The 19,804-nt window shown below is 50.1% G+C and overlaps 2 protein-coding genes and 1 non-coding gene across 3 annotated transcripts in view; 1 reads left to right on the top strand and 2 right to left on the bottom strand.

Annotated features, from left to right (window-relative positions):
* Positions 1-284: 284 nt before the first annotated feature.
* Positions 285-2,682, bottom strand: MRPS16 (mitochondrial ribosomal protein S16). Its single transcript, XM_056865385.1, has 3 exons — positions 2,638-2,682; positions 1,619-1,879; positions 285-424 (listed from the first exon to the last, which is right to left on the bottom strand). The coding sequence occupies exons 1-3, from the start codon at positions 2,648-2,650 to the stop codon at positions 285-287; spliced, it is 414 nt and encodes a 137-aa protein (XP_056721363.1). The 5' UTR covers positions 2,651-2,682.
* Positions 2,683-6,385: 3,703 nt separating this feature from the next.
* The window catches only part of CCDC27 (coiled-coil domain containing 27), a 28,132-nt gene continuing 14,713 nt past the window's right edge, over positions 6,386-19,804 (top strand). The window contains exons 1-12 of the mRNA XM_056865532.1: positions 6,386-6,541; positions 7,131-7,260; positions 8,122-8,244; positions 9,230-9,375; positions 11,770-11,949; positions 13,001-13,231; positions 13,749-13,965; positions 15,203-15,333; positions 15,730-15,807; positions 16,224-16,436; positions 17,982-18,086; positions 18,218-18,338. Of these exons, the coding sequence (XP_056721510.1) occupies positions 6,386-6,541; positions 7,131-7,260; positions 8,122-8,244; positions 9,230-9,375; positions 11,770-11,949; positions 13,001-13,231; positions 13,749-13,965; positions 15,203-15,333; positions 15,730-15,807; positions 16,224-16,436; positions 17,982-18,086; positions 18,218-18,338 (1,831 nt within the window). The remainder of the gene's footprint in view (positions 6,542-7,130; positions 7,261-8,121; positions 8,245-9,229; positions 9,376-11,769; positions 11,950-13,000; positions 13,232-13,748; positions 13,966-15,202; positions 15,334-15,729; positions 15,808-16,223; positions 16,437-17,981; positions 18,087-18,217; positions 18,339-19,804) is intronic.
* Positions 11,627-11,701, bottom strand: TRNAT-AGU (transfer RNA threonine (anticodon AGU)). Its single transcript has one exon. It is a non-coding gene; the product is annotated as a tRNA-Thr (tRNA).

Below are 19,804 nucleotides of genomic sequence, written 5' to 3'. Positions count from 1 at the left end.
CTGTCTAAAATTGTGTCAAGAACTGACAATCCACTTTATTTGCCCAAATCTTATTCAGCTACACCTTCCCGCATTGCTTGTATTTTCAACCCTGAAGACTAGGAACTTTTTGGTGTTCAATTACCAGCTGAGATTTTGGGAAAACACAATTCTAGAGCTTCTCTCGCTTCCATTATAGCGGAGCAGCTCCATGGATAAATATCCCCTGGCCTCGAGAGTCACTTTAGAGCCGGTAGAAAAAAAGTCCTTGAAGGAATCGACGCAGTCTGTTCTCCTGTTTGCATTCACTCTTTCGCAGCAGCGTTCTCTTCACCGGTGACAGAAGTGGCCTCAGTCGCTGAAGCCGCCTCCCGGGCTCGCTTCCTCTTGATCCGTTCTGCGTTTGTGATGGTCATAGGATGCAGGGGGAAGAATCCAGCGAGTCCTAGTATGATGGAAAAAAGGGGCTCAATTGTAGTGATTTACTCTCGTCCATTGCAATCAGCTTCTTAAAGACTGAACTTGGAAGGAGTGCCAGAAACAGGGATAGAATGATTTGTTAGTACCCCTTTACAGATGAAGTAGCTAGGTACAGTGACTGAATTCAGGAAGTGCGGCAGGAGTAGAGATTAGCTTAGATCAGTGGTTCCCAAAGTAGACATTACCACCCCCCGGGGGCGGTGGCATTACCTAGGGGGGCACTAAGAGGCAAGGGGGCAGCGGGGGCACTAGAGGTGGGCCCCCTCAACTGTTGGATAGGGAAGGGGGCGCGGGGTTGAGTTTGTGGAACCAAGGGGGCGGTGGCCTGAAAAGTTTGGGAACCACTGGTTTAGATGATACACCTAGTAAAGGGTCAGTGGAAGCCAAGTTGAGTAATTATCAACTGGTAGCGGGAACATGAAACCACAATGTAAAAGGTAAAGGTAGTCCCCTGTGCAAGCACTGGGTCATTATCGACCCACAGGGTGACGTCACACCAAAATGTTCATTAGGCAGACAGTGAATATTGCCACTGTTTTCCCCAGTCATCTGCACTTGACCCCCAGCAAGCTGGGTACCCATTTTACCGACCTTGGAAGGTTGGGAGGCCGAGTCAACCTTGAGCCGGCTACCCAAAACCGACTTCCGTCAGGATCGAACTCAATGGAATCCCCAGCATCTCCACTTAAAGGATTTTAGATAGGAAGGCAAATATCCATCTCTGACCAAGACTTTGAAGAGCTGCCACTCATAACATGGAATGTGGAGCTAGATGGACCAGTGGTCCAACTTGGGGAATGAGCTATACCAGTACCATGTGCTAAACCACGTAGGGGGGAATTCAGAAGTAGTTAATGGGATGTTTAATTGTAAGCCACTTTCACGACATGAGTCTGCGTGTCAGTCAGGGAGTTGCGTTCAAAATTCTCTTCCAGCCATCAAGCTAACTGGCCACGTTGGGCCAGTTATTTTGTCCACCTTGTCTACCTCACAAGGTTGTTGTGAAGATCGAATGGGAAGGGTCAACCCATGCCCTCTGCCCCTGAGATCCCTGGAGAAAGGAAGATAAAAAATGTGATCAATACTGCACCGTTATTGAAAGGGCTCACTCGGTTTCAGCGATACACCTCGAGCGGCAAAGAAAAAGAAGCTGGCTTACCCAGAAGCTTCTGAAGAGGCATGGTGTAATGGGCCCCGCAGGCAATCCAGTATTTCAGCCGCTCAATGTTAATGCCGACAATTTTTTCGCCGTGGTCATTCGGGAGCGGGTCATAGCAGCCCACCTGCTCCACGTACTTGCCGTCGCGGGCCCGCTTGTTCTGCGCCACCACGATCCGGTAGTAAGGCCTGTTGGTGCAGCCGCCGAGGGCAAAGCGGACGACGAGGTGAGCCTTGGGGTAGTGTTTCATGAGGGGCTGCCCTGCAGGAGGACCGCGCAGAGACACAACGGTGACACACTGTCCTGGAACATCCCTTTCTCCACCCGCCTTTAAGAAAGGGATTAGGCCCATTTGTGGAGGACAAGCGCATCCACAGTTAGAACTACTGTGGTGTTGTGATTAGAATGATGGATTAGGACCGGGAGAACTGGGATTAAATCCCTGCTTGCCGTGAGCTTCCTGGGCCTGTCAGGCTCTCTCGGCCTAGCCCACAGCTTAACAAGTCTCAGGCGCCAGGTCACCACGGTGCCTAGAAATTTCACTGTGACACTGTGGCATCGTTTATATTTAGGGTTGCCAACCTCCAGGTACTAGCTGGAGATCTCCCGCTATTACAACTGAGCTCCAGCCGATAGAGATCAGTTCCCCTGGAGAAAATGGCAGCTTTGGCAATTGGACTCTATGGCACTGAAGTCCCTCTCCTCCCAAAAACCGCCCTCATCAGACCCCACCCCCTCCCCAAAACCCTGCGCTCCTCGGGCTCTACCTCAAAAACCTCCCACCGCTTGTGAAGAGGGACCTGGCAACCCTATACTAGCTGGAGATCTGTTATTATAACTGACCTCCAGCCGAGAGAGATCAGATCACCTGGAGAAAATGGCCACTTTGGCAACTGGACTCTACGGCATTGAAATCACTCCCCAAACTCCGCCTTCATCAGGCTCCGCCTCAGAAGTCTCCAGGTATTTCCCTACCCAGAGCTAGCAACCCTATTTATACTATTAGAACCCCCACTTACCAAGGTGAACCATGATGGCTTCTTGCTGGGGAAGAGAAGAAAAGCAAGAATAGGAAATCAGACACTCATCAGCTGGGAGGGGTAGAGCATCTGCTTGGCATGCAGAAGGTCCCAGGTTCAATCCCCGACATCTCCAGTTAAAGGGACCAGGCAGGTAGGTAATGTGAAAGACCCCTGCCTGAGACCCTGGAGAGCCGTTGCCGATCTGAGTAGACAATACTGACTTCGATGGACCAAGGGTCTGATTCAGTATAAGGCAGTTTCATGTGTTCATTACGGGGAGGGGCTGTGGCTCAGTGGTAGAGCATCTGCATGGCATGCAGAAGGTCCCAGGTTCGATCCTTGGCATCTCCAGTTAAGGAGACCAGGCAGGTAGGTGATGTGAAAGACCCCTGCCTGAGACCCTGGAGAGGGGCCGTGGCCCAGTGGTAGAGCCTCTGCTCGGCATGCAGGTGGTCCCAGGTTCAATCCCCGCCATCTCCAGTTAAAGGGACTATGCAGGTAGGTGATGTGAAAGACCCCTGCCTGAGACCCCGGAGAGCCACTGCTGGTCTGAGTACACAATATTGACTTTGATGGACCAGGGGTCTGGTTCAGTATAAGGCAGCTTCATGCGTTCATCTGCTCAAATGAGCATAAATCCGGTTCGTGCGCTCATAGAACCAGCTCGCCCTTTGCACATGCTTGCAAACCCCCCCCCTCACTCCACCCCAGCCCCGACGCCCCCTGCCCCACTTACAAGCTCCAAGAGTCAAGGACTCACGTGGCACCCTTCAATCGAAGAGCGCATGCGCACAGCAGGACTGGAACGGCGCCCTTTGACGCATCGGTACTCGAACCGAGGGGAGGGGGGAAGAGCTCCGCCTCTCGCGCAGGCGCCTCCCCAGTCACAGAGGGACGACGGGAACTGTAGTCCCGGCATTGTCACGGGGCCGCGTTGCTAAGCAACCGCGCGGGGTGGGGAGGGGGGAAAGCCCGGGACCGCCGCGCTCACAAGGTGGGACGAAGGCGGCGGGGAAGAGTCCGAGGCCGGAGCGGAGGTGACGGTCGGGGGGGGGGGGGACGAAGCGAGGCTGGGGTGGGGGCGAAAGGAAACCAAGCTCCCCTGAAGGTAGGCCTTGGTTTCAGCCACGCCCCGTAAAGGGCCTGCTAGCCACACCCCCTCCCTCCTAGCCACGCCCCCTCCCTCCTGGCCACGCCCCTTGCGATGGTTTGGAGGTGGAACGTTGGGCTTCAGCAGTTTGGTGGTGGCAGCAGCAGACTCCTAGCCACGCCCCCTCCCCCCTGGCCACGCCCCTTGCGATGGTTTGGAGGTGGAACGTTGGGCTTCAGTAGTTTGGTGGTGGCAGCAGCAGGCTCCTAGCCACGCCCCCGCCCTCCTGGCCACGACCCTTGCGATGGTTTGGAGGTGGAATGTTGGGCTTCAGCAGTTTGGTGGTGGCAGCAGCAGGCTCCTAGCCACGCCCCCTTCCTCCTAGCCACGCCCCTTGTGATGGTTTGGAGGTGGAACGTTGGGCTTCAGTAGTTTGGTGGTGGCAGCAGCAGGCTCCTAGCCACGCCCCCTCCCTCCCAGCCACGTCCCTTGTGATGGTTTGGAGGTGGAATGTTGGGCTTCATAATTTGGTGGTGGCAGCAGCAGGCTCCTAGCCACGCCCCCTCCCTCCTGGCCACGCCCCTTGCGATGGTTTGGAGGTGGAATGTTAGGCTTCAGTAGTTTGGTGGTGGCAGCAGCAGGCTAGTCCTCAATGAGGTGCTACATTCTTAGGGTTGCCAACCTCTAGGTACTGGTACAAAATTACAAAATTATTATTTGTGATTAGGACAAATTACAACAAGTGCTATACAACAAATACTTATCCTACTGCTATAAGATTAACTTGATGTCAACCATTCAGGTGTACAATTATTCTTTGTGTTATAGGTGCAAATATGCAATTTATCTTTATAATATGGTTGAAAAAGTCCAATTCAAGTAGGATATCCAATGATTGGTATAATCCAAAAAGAATGAGCTGGGGGACGGCCGTTTCAAGATGTTTTCTTCAGCCCCATGTTCAATCCTATATTCAAATATACAATGTAAATATTGCTAATAAATCCTATCACCAAAGTATACTATTTACTTAAAATTTCATACTCACAAATCCCATTATAAAATCCAAAGTCTGGTAATTTGTCATTAATCGTTGATCCAATACTGTTTCAAGTCAGGTTCATAGTTCCTCAAGGGATACAATTCAGTGTGATTTTTAGTTACATTCTAAACCTTCCGTTTATAGTCATGAACAGGTGTTAGCCAATGTCTAACTTAATTACCCACTTCCAAACTACTGTATTAAGTAAAGCCACTAGATGGACATCTCCTGCTATTACAACTGATCTCCAGCCGATAGAGATCAGTTCCCATGGAGCAAAATGGCTGCTTTGGCCATTGGACTCTATGGCATTGAAGCCCCTCCCCTCCCCAGAGCCCGCCCTCCTCAGGCTCTGCCCCCAAAACCTCCCACCTGTGGTGAAGAGGGACCTGGCAACCCTATACATTCTTGTCTCTGGTGGTCTGTGGTCCTCAAGGGGGGGACTCGTTTTGAAAAGCCCCCCCTCCACCCATTCACAGCCCCCCCAAAACAATTCCTTCCTATTAAAAAACCTGAAGTGATTGTAGCACACATTAGACAACAACCCTCTCTGCGTCTAGAATCGAATAGAATCATAGAGTTGGAAGGGACCACCAGGGTCATCTAGTCCAACCCTCTGCATAGGGTTGCCAGGTCCCTCTTCGCCATCGGGAGATTTGGGGGGTGGAGCCTGAGGATGGTGGGGTTTGGGGAGGGACTTCAGTGCCATAGAATCCAATGGCCAAAGCGGCCATTTCCTGCAGGTGAACTGATCTCGATCTGCTATTACCTGGAGGTTACATGTACTTTGTCGTTACCTTTTGCTTATGTTTATGTGCTTCCATTACATTGACTTTCTTTGTTAAGCAGTAGTAGTTTCGTGCTTCTTTGCCATAAGTGCGTGCTGATTGTTGTAATTCCTCCTTTTGGGGCACTAGCCTTCAAGTTTGATTTCCATTACCTGGAGGTTGGCAACCCTACCCTACCCCTGCACAATGCAGGAAATTCACAACTCACTCCCTCCCCCCGAAGCTAGAAAGCTAGCTTCGCAGGGACTCTATGGCATTGTACCCTGCTGAGGTCCTTCCCCTCCCCAACCGGTGCCCTTCCCCAGGCTCCACCCCCAAAATCTCCTGGTATTTCCCAACCCAGAGCTGACTGCTGGACCAGAAAGGAAGTCCAGAGGAAGGCAATAGTAAACCCCCCCCCTCATCTGTTGCCTTGAAAAAGACATGTTCCTGGGGTTGCCATTAGTCAATTACAACTTGACTGCAGACAGTTTTCTAACAGTTAGAGTGGTTCCTCAGTGGAACAGGCTTCCTCGGGAGGTGGTGAGCTCTCCTTCCCTGGGGTTTTTTAAGCAGTGGCTAGATGGCCATGTGTCAGCAATGCTGATTCTGTGACCTTAGGCAGATCATGAGAGGGAGGGCATCTTGGCCATCTTCTGGGCATGGAGTAGGGGTCACTGGGGTGTGTGTGGGGGAGGTAGTTGTGAATTTCCTGCATTGTGCAGGGGGTTGGACTAGCTGACCCCGGTGGTCACTTCCGACTATACGATTCTATGATTATTATTATTATTAAGGATCTTTCCTTCTCTGTTCTATGGTTCTGAGAGCAGAGAAGCACATACAGCAATGGAGAAACAGATCAACCTGATGATGAAGGGCTTCAATGAGCTACAAGAGGTGATTAATCGGAAGCCGCAGAACTCCGTGTGGAACCCTCCTTCCAGCAGCAAAATCAACCCAAGTAAAGCGTCCCAAGTGATCGGGCAGTACTACAAGAAACAGGTACACGGAGGGCTTCCAGCCTCCAGGTAATAGAGAACACACAGCATGAAGCTCTATTATGGAAAACAATATCAAAAATGATAATTTATTTTTAATATATAATCACAACTAGTGCATTGGCATTACATTTATGCCAACAAACTGTAAATCCTAACTGGAAAGAACACTAACCTAAGCAAATAAGCTAAACAAGAGATTTATCCTAAACAAAGGAGCGATATTGTTTTCCGTAACAGAGCCTCATGCTGTGTGTTCTCTATAGCCTTTACTATTTCAGCATAGGTATGCGTGTTTATTACTAACCTCCAGGTAATATCTGGAGATCTCCCACTATTACAACCGATCTCCAGCCGTTAGAGATCAGTTCCCCTGGAGAATATGGCAGCTTTGGCGATTGGACTCTATGGCATTGAAGTCCCCTTCCCAAACCCTACCCTCCTCAGGCTCCGCCCCAAATATCTCCAACCCGGAGCTGGCAACCCTAGGTATGCAGGGTCTACCTCGCTTACAATGTGGAATTTTTAAAAGTATTGATTCGGGCAGTAGCGTCGCATGCATTTTGTGTTCTTGATTCTTCTTCCTCTCTCAGGCTGCAGAGCAAACCGTGACTCCCTTACTGGAAGGCTACATAACCGAAGCAGACAGCTTACAGAAAAGTTTCCTCATGCGGCCCGGCTGCCCAAGGTACAGCCACATGGCAACTTCAACATCTCACCTCGGTAAGGCAACTCATGGGAGAAAAGCAGTTGATGGGCAGTGTTGGGTGGCTAAAGCAGTGGGCCGAGGGAGGGGAGACATGAGTTCAGCGCTCTGGAAACTTGCTGAGTGACCCCGGCTCAATCACTCACGTTCCCAACCTAACTCTGGTGGACTCTGATCTGGAGAACCGGGTTTGATTCCCCGCTCCTCCACATGAGCAGCGGAGGCTAATCTGGTGAACTGGATTTGTTTCCCCGCTCCTACACTAAGCCAGCTGGGTGACCTTGGGCTAGACACAGCTCTGTGAGATCTCCCTCACCCTCACCTACCTCACAGGGTATCTGTTGTGGGGAGGGGAAGGTGATCTGTTGTGGGGAGGGGAAGCCGGTTTGAGTCTCCCTTAACTGATAGAGAAAGTCAGCATTCAAAACACCTTTCTTTCTTTCTTTCTTTCTTTCTTTCTTTCTTTCTTTCTTTCTTTCTTTCTTTCTTTCTTTCTTTCTTTCTTTCTTTCTTCCTTTCTTCCTTTCTTTCTTCCTTCCTTCCTTCCTTCCTTCCTTCCTTCCTTCCTTCCTTCCTTCCTTCCTTCCTTCCAGCGTGGCGTAGTGGTTAAGAGCAGTGGTTTGGAGCAATGGACTCTGATCTGGAGAACCGGGTTTGATTCCCTGCTCCTCCACATGAGCAGCGGAGGCTAATCTGGCGAACTGGATTCGTTTCCCCACTCCTGCACACAAAGCCAGCTGGGTGACCTTAGGCTAGTCACAGAGTGTCTGTTGTGCAGAGAGGAGTTTTGCGGAGTTTTGCATAGTTTGCAGAAAGCCAGGAGAGCGGGAGTGTACGGAGGAAGCATCTCTAACCAGTTTTTCTCTCCATACCTACAGACAACACTTTCCCAAAACTAAATCACATGCCCGTTAACCTGAGTACCATGGCGTTGTCCTCCCAGCTGTCTTTGGATGATTGGAACGCGCTCTGCCCATATCCGGAAAGCTTGGATTTCATCTGCAAATGTAAGTGCGGAGGCCCCACAGCTGGGCTTTCACATGTGCCTTTTGCTAACCGAAAGGCAGTGTCCTGTGTTTGGAAGGAGATCACCCCCCCCCCCCGCCGCAGATGATGACACATTTCAAGGAATACATCTGTTCTAAAAACACTGCAGTCCAAGCTCTGCTCATGACCTGGGTTCGATCCCGACGGAAGTTGGTTTCAGGTAGCCGGCTCAAGGTTGACTCAGCCTTCCATCCTTCTGAGGTGGTAAAATGATCACGCAGCTTGCTGGGGGTAAAGGGAAGACGACTGGGGAAGGCACTGGCAAACCACCCTGCAAACAAAGTCTTCCTAGGAAACGTCGGGATGTGACGTCACCCATTGGGTCAGGAATGACCCGGTGCTTGCACAGGGGATTACCTTTACCTTTTGAAATTTTGCCTTTACTTCCTGTACTGGCCTTTATGTGCCCCGGCAAGCTGAGTTCTCCAGTGCCCCTCTAGCCTTGCAACGCTATGTTGCTTCACGTGTCTGGCACAGCTGGGTGACCTTGGGCTAGTCACAGTTCCCTCAGCCCCACCTACCTCACAGGGTGTCTGTTGTGGGGAGGGGAAGGGAAGGCAATTGTAAGCTGGTTTGATTCTTCCTTAAGTGGAAGAGAAAGTCGGCATATAAAAACCAATTCTTCCTCTTCCTCCTCTTCTTCTTCTTCCTCTTCTTCCTCTTTTTCTTCCTCTTCCTCCTCTTCCTCTTCCTCTTCTACTTCCTCTTCTTCCTCTTCTCCTTCCTCCTCTTCCTCTTCTTCTTCTTCCTGTTCTTCTTCCTGTTCTTCCTCTTCTTCTTCCTCTTCTTCTTCCTCTTCCTACTCTTCCTCTTCTTCTTCTTCTTCCCGTGCACTTATTGTGAAGCTGCGTCCTCTCCCTGAAAGCCACCTTAGACACTTCCACTGCAGTTCTGATAACTGGTTCGTAATTTCTTTCTCCCCTTCCCCCCCCCTCGCAGGCCCATGTCACCCGGCCACATTCAGTCAAAGCATGGCTGGACTGCAGAACTGGAAAAGCTTCACTGAAATCTCGGCTTCCTATCCCCAACCCAAAGGCCCCTCGGGGCCCAGAGTTCCATGGTATGTCTCTGTGCTCAACGAGAAGGTAAGGATGCGCGTGGGAAAGCCACGAAAGGAAACAGAAGGATCGACAGTGCTCACAAATTAGCCCCGGGCAGCATTGTGTAGTGGTTAGAGCATTGTGCTAGGCTCTGTGAGACCCAGATTTGGATCTCCATTCTGCTCTGGAAGCAAAAAAACTTCGTGTCTGTCTAGTTAATTTTTATTCCACTCATCTTCCAAAGAACTGAAAGCAGCTGACTTAGAATCATAGACTCATAAGTTGGATGGGACCACCAGGGTCATCTAGTCCAACCCCCTGCACAATGCAGGAAATTCACAACTACCTACCCTCCCACACACACCCAGTGACCCCTACTCCATGCCCAGAAGATGGCTAAGGTGCCCTCCCTCTCATCATCTGATTAAGGTTATAGAATCAGCATTTCTGACAGATGGCCATCTAGCCTCTGCTTAAAAACCTCCAGAGAAGGAGAGCTTACCACCTCCCGAGGAAGCCTGTTCGACTGAGGAACCGCTCTGTTAGAAAATTCTTCCTGATGTCTAGATGGAAACTCTTTTGATTTAATTTCAATCGTTGGTTCTGGTCTGACCTTCTGGGGCAACAGAAAACAACTCGGCACCATCCTCTTCAGCCCTTCAAGTACTTGAAGATGGTTATCATATCACCTCTCAGTCTTCTCCTCTCCAGGCTAAACATACCCAGCTTCTTCAACCTTTCCTCATAGGACTTGGTCTCCAGACTTTCCTCATAGGGCCTCACCGTCTTTCTTGCCCTCTGGACACGTTCCAGCTTGTCTACATCTTTCTTAAATCGCAGTGCCCAATATATAGCGACCCCTGGTGGGTTTTTCAAGGCAAGCGACCTAGCAGAGGTAGTTTGGCTTCCTCTGCAGAGTCTTCTTCGGAGGTCTCCCTATCAAATGCCGACCCTGCTTAGCTTCCTAGATCTTACGAGATCGGGCTATACTATACCACTCCACATTCTGAAAGCAGCATACGTGCTTCTTTTTTCCATTTTATCTCCACAACAACCCTGTGAGGCAGTTTAGGCGGAGTGCTGTGTGTGTAGATGTTCCCCGGTGTGGGGATTTGCAGTGTGCAGTGTGGGGATTTGCACCCAAGTCTCCCAGATTCTTAGCCTAGTCCACCTACCCCCTCTTACTTCCTTTAGCTGTCTGCCCAAGCGCAGACATTTTCCCGAGAAGTGGCTGTTCTGATTGGTGCATGAGTAGCAGAAGAGGAGTAGGAGGAGTAGGAGTTGGTTTTTATACGTCGACTTTCTCTACAACTTAAGGGATACTCAAACTGGCTTACAATCACCTTCCCTTCCCCTCCCCACAACAGACACCCTTTGAGGTAGGTGGGGCTGAGAGAGCTCTAAGAGAGCTGTGACTCGCCCCAAGGTCACCCAGCTGGCTTCATGTGCAGGAGTGGGGAAACAAATCAAGTTCACCAGATTAGCCTCTGCCGCTATGTAGAGGAGCTGGGAATCAAACCCGGTTCTCCAGATCTGAGTCCACCACCCCAAACCGCCGCTCTTAACCACTACACCAAGCTGTGAACACTTGTCGTTGGCGGGAGGGGGGGACATAACAGTTCATCAAGGGACCTCTTGGAATCCTCGTGTACAATGTGCTGGTGCAAGGTAGAATGGCCAGGTCTCCTGCTTGAAATGCCAACTTGACTGCCAAATTGGAAGGCTTTAAGAGGGGGGTGGACATGTTCATGGAGGAGAGGGCTATTCATGGCTACTAGTCAAAATGGATACTAGCCATGATGCATACCTATTCTCTCCAGGATCAGAGGAGCATGCCAAATATATTAGGTGCCGTGGAACACAGGCAGGATAATGCTGCTGCAATCATCTTATTTGTGGGCTTCCTAGAGGCACATGGTTGGCCTCTGTGAACACATGAAGCTGCCTTATACTGAATCAGACCCTTGGTTCATCAAAGACAGTATTGTCTAAGTCTGGCTGCGGCTCTCTAGGGTCTCAGGCAGAGGTCTTTCACATCACCTACCTGCATAGTCCCTTTAACTGGAGATGCCGGAGATTGAACCTGGGACCTCCTGCATGCCAAGCAGAGGCTCTACTGCTGAGCCACGTCCCCTCCCTTAAAATCCGTTGAATTACTTAACACACATGAAGCTGCCTTCTATTGAATCAGACCCTCAGTCCATCAAAGTCAGTATTGTCTACTCCGGCCAGCAGTGGCTCTCCAGGGTCTCAGGCAGGGGTCTTTCACATAACTTACCTGCATAGTCCCTTTAACTGGAGAGGCCGGGGATTGAACCTGGGACCTTCTGCATACTAAGCAGAGGCTCTACCGCTGAGCCACAGCCTCTCCCTGAGCACTCTGAGCACAAGAAAAGCCCCTTGCCAGTCTTGACTGGGTTACCGTTCCTCTCTCCCCAGGATAAACTTCTGCAGAAGCTCGGGTCAGAGCTGAGCCGTCTCTCCAAGTGCGAGGCGGAATGCACCCGGAAGGATGAGCTAATCTCGGTCCTCCGGGAGGAGGCGGACAATACACAGAGGCAGCTGGACCAGCTCCAGAAGGGGGGCATCCTCATCCAAGAGGGGCCTCCCGAAGCGAAGGTTGGCCGGATTCTGTATGTCTTTCGGGGAGCCAGAAGGCACCCTTTTGAATTCTGAGCAAACGGGAGAGTTCGGGGTGGCCAAAGCTCATGTTTTGGTTGCCCCTAAGAAAAAAAAAATATCATGCAACTTTTGGTTTTGGGATTTGCCTGTGGACCCATGGGGCTTTTTGCAAACTTTGTTGAATTTGGGTGGGTTCCAATTAGGATGTTGGGAAAGGCTTCCATGAAGCTGCCTTATACTGAAGACCATCAAGGTCAGTATTGTCTACTCAGATTGGCAGCAGCTCTCGAGAGTCCCAGGCATAGGTCTTTCACATCACCTTCTTGCCTAGTCTCTTTAACTGGAGATGCCGGGGATTGAACCTGGGACCTTCTGCATGCCAAGCAGATGCTCTACCACTGAGCCACACCCTCTCCCAGAAGAGTTGGTTTTTATATGCCAACTTTCTCTACCACTTAAGGGAGGCTCAAATGGGCTTACAATCACCTTCCTTTCCCCTCCCCACAACAGACACCCTGTGAGGTACGTGGGGCTGAGAGAGCTCTAAGAGAGCCGTGACATGCCCAAGGTCACCCAGCTGGCTTCTTGTGTAGGAGTGGGGAAACAAGTCCAGTTCACCAGATTAGCCTCCGCCGCTCCTGTGGAAGAGCGGGGAATCAAACCGGGTTCTCCAGATCAGACTCCACCACTCCAAACCACTGCTCTTAACCACTACACCACGCTGGCATTCAGTGTTGGGCTGGCCAGTGCCTGGGTACCATCTCCATGTGTTTCTGGGTGCTGGGATGGTTTTCGCATGTGCTGGAGGCCTCTACCATCTCACTAGTCCTGGGAATGCGGTGCCATCTCCCTCCACGAGAGAGGGCCGAAGTTTTTTCAGGAAATGGCCAAAGTTTGCATCAGCCCTTGGTGGGTGAACAGGCAGGGGCCTAAACCATTGCTTCTGTTAGGGGACTCTGGGATATTCTCTGACGTTTGCCCAGGGACAAAACTCTTGACTTCAGTTCCCGGTTTCAGCCGTCCTCGTCCTCCCTCTCTTTCCTTTTAGGCAATGGCCAAAGAAGCCAAGGGAGAAGTTTTTGAAGAAAGGGCACCTCGGAGGGGCTTGTCGTTGCCAGTCCACTTAGGGCAAAAAGGCATCCCAGATGAGTTCAGGCAAGAGATCGAGCACTTAAAATTAGAGCTGTCCCAGTCGGAGAAAGTGCTGGGCTTCAAGATGAACACCCTGTCTGAAACGCTGCTGAAGAGCCAGGAAGAGCTGGAGCAACTGGAGAAAGAGGTGAGCTCGCGCCGCCGGGGAGCCCCCTTCTCCATGAACACATCTACTCCCCTCTTCAAGCCCTCCAAATTGGCATCCGTCACCACATCCTGGGGCAGGGAGTTCCGCAATTTAACTCTGCGTTGTGTGAAGATACACTTCCTTTTTTCTGTTTTGAATCTCTCACCCTCCAGCTTCAGCAGATGACCCCACGCTCTAGTATTATGAGAGAGGGAGAAATGCTTCTCCCTGTCCACTCCCTCCATACCGTGCATAATTTTATAGACCTCTATCATGTCTCGCCTTAACCGCCTAAGCGTGTTAACTGCTCCTCGTAGGGCAGTTGCTCTGATCCCCTGGTAATTTTGGTTGCTCTTTTCTGCACCGTCTCAAGCTTTGCGATATCCATTTTTAGGTATGGTGACCAGAACTGTACACAGTATTCCAAGTTTCAATCTTCTGCTTTGTTTTTGGCATTCTCTCTTTTGCTCATGATTCTGGCCGTCCCGAGTCATTCTTTGCTGCCTTGTATTCATAGTACTTGGAGCTGCATCAAAAGGAACAAGAGGAGAGCAGGGAAGAGCTAATCTGTGACGTCGGATCCAGAGCGACTTTGGGAGGAGAGGAAGAGCAGGAGCTCGAGCCAGGAGGGGAAGAGGAAACTGCCCTGCGCAAGCTGCAGGAGTCCCAGAGAATGAACAACGAACTGTACAGCGAACTGGATAAAGTGAAGAACAATTATGATGTCGCCACGGGTACCGCAGGGGAAACAGTTGGTTGAGCGTGTTAGAAAAGCCCTGCTGGATCCGGCCAATGGATCCAGCATCCTGTTTCCCCACATTGGACAGCCAGATGCCTGTAGTAAGGCCACAAGCAAATTCAGAGCATGCAGGCACTAGCCTTCCCTGCCCCCTTATATTTCCAAAGCAACCAGTGTTTGGAGGTACACTGCCCCTGAAGGTGGAGGTGCCATTTAACCAGCATAGCTGTCGACAGACCTCCTCCTGCATGAATTCGTACCCTCTTTGTGGCCCTCCTTGATCACATAGCATTGAATTTGTGGAGTGATGATTGTTAGTAATAATTTGCCAGTTTGTAAGAATAGTTGAATTGTGGAACACCCTGCCCCAGGATGTGGTGATGGCTGCCAACTTGAAAGGCTTGAAGAGGGGAGTGGACATGTTCATGGAGGAGAGTGCTATCCATGGCTACTAGTCAAAATGGATACTAGTCATGATGCATCTCTATTCTCTCCAGGATCAGAGGGGCATGCCTGTGATATTAGATGCCGTGGAACACAGGCAGGAGAACGCTGCTGCAGTCGTCTTGTTTGGGGGCTTCCTAGAGGCTCCTGGTTGGCCACTGTGTGAACAGACTGCTGGACTTGATGGATCTTGGTCTAATCCAGTGTGGCTTTTTTATGTTCTTATGTTCTTATGAGCTGACTCTTCCATCCCCATCTAGTAGACAGGTGGTCAGGTGTTTGTTATTTCTTTTCCAGGGTTGCATCCAGCGTGGTGTAGTGGTTATAGTGTTAGTCTAGGACCTGGGAAACCCAGGTTCGAATCCCCATTCTGCCATGTGGAACACAGGCAGGACAATGCTTCTGCAGTCGCTTTGTTTGTGGGCTTCCTGGTTGACCACTGGGTGAACAGACTGCTGGACTTGATGGGCCTTGGTCTGATCCAACATGGTTCTTATGGCTGTCAATCTGGAAGGCTTCAAGAGGGGAGTGAACATGTTCATGGAGGATAGGGCTATTCATGGCTACTAGTTAAAAATGGATACTATCAAGAGGACTTGATAGGCCTTGGCCTGATCCAGCAGGGCTTTTCTTATGTTCTTATGTGGCCCTTCTTGATCTCGCAGCATTGAATTTGTGCCGTGATGATTGTTAGGAATAATTTGCCAGCTTGTAAGAATGGCCTCTGGGTTTCTTGGTTTGGGCGGGAGGGATTGTTCCCCTTAACAGCTTTCCTCCTGTTTTGCCAGGCGCCATTTCTTCCTTGCAAAGGCAGCTCTCGTTTGAGGAGTCTCAGCTCCGCAGAGCCCACGCCGAGCGGGACTTGCTCCAGAAGGAGCTGCAGGAACGAGGAGTCCAGCTGGAAGCCATGTCTGCCAAGGTACTGTCACATAGACCCCGTTGGGTTGGGGAGGAGCTGGGATTTCAGTGAGTGGCCTGGAGAGCCCCATGCTAGCCTGATCTCATCAGATCTCAGAAGCTAAGCAGGGTCAGCCCCGGGTAGTATTTGGATGGGCGACCTCCAAGGAACACCAGGGTCATGATACGGAGGCAGGCAATGGCAAACCACCTCTGTCATGACTTGGATGGTCCAGGCTGGCCTGATCTTGTCAGATCTTGGCTGCCCTCCTCGCCCCCGCCCCCTTTTACGGCCCTGCAAAAGTAATAAAAACACAAGTAAGTAAAACTCAGTGAAGCATCATTATTTTGGTTGTCGTTTTTCACCAGTCGAGGTTACTGTTAATGTCTTTTGCTAATGGGGGCCGCTTTCTCTCAGTTTTGCAACCTGCGAGAGGAGAGGAAGCACGAAGAAATGATGGGCTCCATTGAGAGAGAAAATAACGCACTTCGGCAGGTGAGCCAATGTTCCCCGCTAGCCACGGCAGTTTCCCAGATACTTGTGTTGTGCCAGTCTGTTCCTCCTTCCCGGAAAGGGAGGACGTTTCTCGATCAGGGCGACGGCACTGCGCCAGAAGGAATGTCAGCCCCTTCCTTGGCTCCACCACCTTGATCTGCATAAGTCCCTCCTGCGGATGTTTGCAACTCAGTCTCACGATAAAAAAGCCCCTCATCGTCACTCTCCCGGTGCCGACATCTCAGTATCCTTTGGCTTACTCACCTCTGTTTCTCAGGTCCAACAGACCACTCCCCCTCTGCGAAAACTCAAGACGGGTTTCGGTGTCCCGCAGGGAAGGCATCCCCCGCCCACCTGTGGAGGGGATGCATCAGCCAACTCCGCTCCTCACTTCCTTCTTCCCCTTCTTGTCTCAGGTGGTCTCTGAGCTGGAGTCCAAACTGGCCGAGAAGACCCAGCTGATTGAGGAGCTGCAAGGCGACGTCAACCGGCTCCAGGCCCAGCTGGTGATAAACCAGCTCCAAACCAGCAAGCAGCTGACCCAGCAGAAGGAACTGCAGAGGCAGCTGGATGTCCTGCAGAGGGTGGAGCAGCAGACCAGAGTCATGCTGGAAGCCATCGGCACCAGGGTAACCTTAGTGCCCTTCCTAACCCTGTGGTTCTTGGGCGGGTGCCGGTGGGGCAATCCCTAAAGCCTGAGTTTCCAACAAGTACAAGCATACCTCGTTTTATTGCGTGATATTGCATTTTCGAGCAAGTCTATCGGAACAATTGTTTCAACGGCATGTGCTCACTTCGTGTCTCTGTGTCACATTTTGGTAATTCTCACTATATTTTGAACTTTTTCATTATTATTACAGTGCATTTTAGACATAACACTATTACACACTCAATAGACTAATAATAGACTAATAGCTTCCCAAACTGTACTCCAAGGACCACTTGGTGCTCTGCGAAACATCTCCTAGTGCTCCATGAGATTGGAAAGAAAAATACTGTCATTCGGTTTAGTACATAGGTATCAGGTGAAAATTTGCGCTCCATGACGAATTTCTCTCCTGAAAAGTGCTCCATGACTCGAAAAGTTTGGGAAACTCTGGACTACAATATAGTGTAAACATAACTTTTATTTGCACTGGGAAACAAAAAAATCAGTGGGACTCGCTTTATTGAGATATTCGCTTTATTGTGGTAGTCTGGAACCGAACCTGCAATATCTCAGAGGTATGCTTGTAGCTCGTGAACTACCGGACTGGTAGCTCGTTGGCTCATGCAGAGTAATTTGTGGACCCCCCAGAAGACCCAGGAAAAGATCACAAAGAAGGTCTGCTCCAGGCTTCTTTCCTAAATCGGTTATTTCATAAGACTTTTCTGTCCGCTGCTCAACCGATCCCTCCCTTTCTGGCACTCTCCCGAGCCCCTGTTCTGTTTCTAAGTCAGACTATATATATATATATTTGTCACGTGTCAGGGTGAGGGTGAGAAAGTTGCTGAGGATGATTCTCATTACTGAGAAGTAGATTCCATTAAAGACAAGGTTGGTGACTCTCACCCTGAATCTTCAGGCATCTCAGCCTTGGATGCCAATTTCGGTACACAGATAAAGCAAATGACATGCCCTTTTTCATCATCGATCCTAGTAACAATTCCTCTCCATGGTACTTAGGGCCTAGCTAGACATTAGTGCTTCCTCTTGACCCACCCATGGATGCCGGCACCATTTTGGAGAAGAATTTGGGTATTTAAAAGTGCCTGATCCTGATTGGGCTCACAGCACGACAGGACCAGGCGATCTTATCCCCGCCTCCGTGTGCCTTTTCAAATGCCGAAACAGTTACCGACATAACTTCGGAGCAGCAAGTGGAGTATTCCAAGGTCCTGCCACTCCAAAGTTACGTACATAATTCCCCGCCAGGGGCCATTTCAGCTTCTGAAAACAGCATGTAAAGGCAGGAGCCCCTCTCCCCCACACCACACTTCCAAGCCGAAAAGGACCCCCTTCGAACTTTTAAATGACATTTCCTGCAGTGTGGTGTGGCCGCGGGGAAACCCAGATTCGACTCGTCGTTTGCTCCTTCGACCCTTAAGAGCGATATTTCCTCGTTCTCCTGTCAAAAGAGTCCTGCCTGACTTCAGCTGAGGCTCTTTCTGCTCTCCTTTTTCTTTGTTGCAAGTTTGAAAGGTTTCGAAACAAAATCCTTCAGGCGACCTACAGTACCCCCGGCACCAAATCGCCCCAGTCGGAAATCGGAGACGACGAGGTGTTGGAGACCTTGCAGGTAAAAGTGGTTCCACACAGGTTGGAAGTCAGCGGAGAATTTTTCTCTCTCTCCCTCCGGGGGAGGGGGCGGGGGACAGAATGGATGCTGCCACTCGTATCCCCAATTCTCGCCGTGGATCTGTTTTCCAGAAAATAATAAACGACCGTTTGGAATTCCACCAAATGCTGCGGCAGAAGGGGGTGAAACTCCCATCTCTGAGCACGGAGCAACCTGTGATACTACCTCCTGTGAAGACGAAAAAGGGCTCAAGCAAATAGGGCCTTGTGTGTTCTTGTCCTTGATGGAACTACTGAATGAAAAAAAAAGGCTTTTCTTCTCATGCCGTCATCTAGCTGGGGTCCTGTTCTGTTCAGAAGTGTGTCCCCTCCCCCGCTCCCTGCTCTAATTAAAGAATGTTGACTTTGCTGTGATCTCCCCCCTCCAAGAAATCCACCCCCCTTAAGAAAATGTGCAGGGAATCTAATCACTGCGTCATCCTCTGCTACCACTTGTTAGAAATTAATTTATTTGTTGTGAATTAGAGTCGATGGATGGTTGATAATGATCATGCATGAGTCAGAAAAGGATGCACACAAAAATAACACACAAAGTCTTTCCTTGCTTAAGAATAAAAATCCTTATCTTGCAGGGAAAAGGTACTGGGATATAAAACAACAACAATCCTTCTTACTATATTTCTAGTTCCCTAATAAACTTGCTAGATTTCTCCAGCAGGTACCTAAGGCATAGTCCTTTGTTCTCTGTCTCTACTCAGGAGAGCAGGGACAAGCTTCTTGGTGGTTTCAAATCCAAAGTGTAACTCTCTCCAAAACCTTTCTTCTGTAACTGCTTCTGCTTCTCACTTCTAAACAAAGGAATACTCAGTTCAGAGATTATGGGCAAAGTTACATGTTTGTTCATGGCTAGAACGAGCCCAATCTGTTCTGAGGTTTGCGTATTCCCTTCAGCCCTCTCCTCTCCCTTTCACACATGGGACAAGATGGGCGACTTCCTGGCATAGGTAGTGTTTGATTGAATGGCAGTTCAAACTGCAATTGGTTGTTTAGCTACAAACTAGACAGTGTGGTGTAGTGTTTAGAGTGTCAGACAAGGTTCCGGAAGCCTCTACTTGCCATGGAAGCTCAATGGTTGACTTTGGGCCAGCCACTTACTCTCAGCCAGCGTGGTATAGTGGTTAAGAGCAGTGGTTTTGAGCGGTGGACCCTAATCTGGAGAACTGGGTTTGATTCCCCACTCCTCCACACGAGCTGCAAAGGCTAATCTGGTTAGCCGGGTTGGTTTCCCCATTCCTACACATGAAGCCAGTTGGGTGACCTTGGGCTAGTCACAGCTCTCTTTGACCTCTCTCAGTCCCACCTACCTCACAGGGTGTCTGTTGTGGGGAGGGGAAAGGAAGGTGATTGTAAGCTGGTTGGATTCTTCCTTAAGTGGCAGAGGAAGTTGGCATATAAAACCCAACTCTTCTTATTCTTTTTCAGTCTGACCTACCTCACAGGGTTATTGTTGCAAGGACAAAATAACGGAAGGGAGAATTATGTTGTAAACCTCTTTGGGTACCTATTGGCGAGGACAGACAGAATCTAAATATCCGAATAAATGAATTAAAATAAACCTGGTTCAGAATCCCAGTTTGTAGGGAAGAAACAAGATGTTGTTCGTTAAACCAGGCCCACAAATTGAGGCAAGATGAAAGGGTTTTAAAAAACAACAACTGG

The sequence above is a fragment of the Euleptes europaea genome, chromosome 19, assembly GCF_029931775.1.
Source record: "Euleptes europaea isolate rEulEur1 chromosome 19, rEulEur1.hap1, whole genome shotgun sequence".
Taxonomy (NCBI): Eukaryota; Metazoa; Chordata; class Lepidosauria; order Squamata; family Sphaerodactylidae; genus Euleptes; species Euleptes europaea.
Note: the sequence above shows the minus strand (reverse complement) of the source record. Positions and strands in the feature narration are given on the sequence as shown.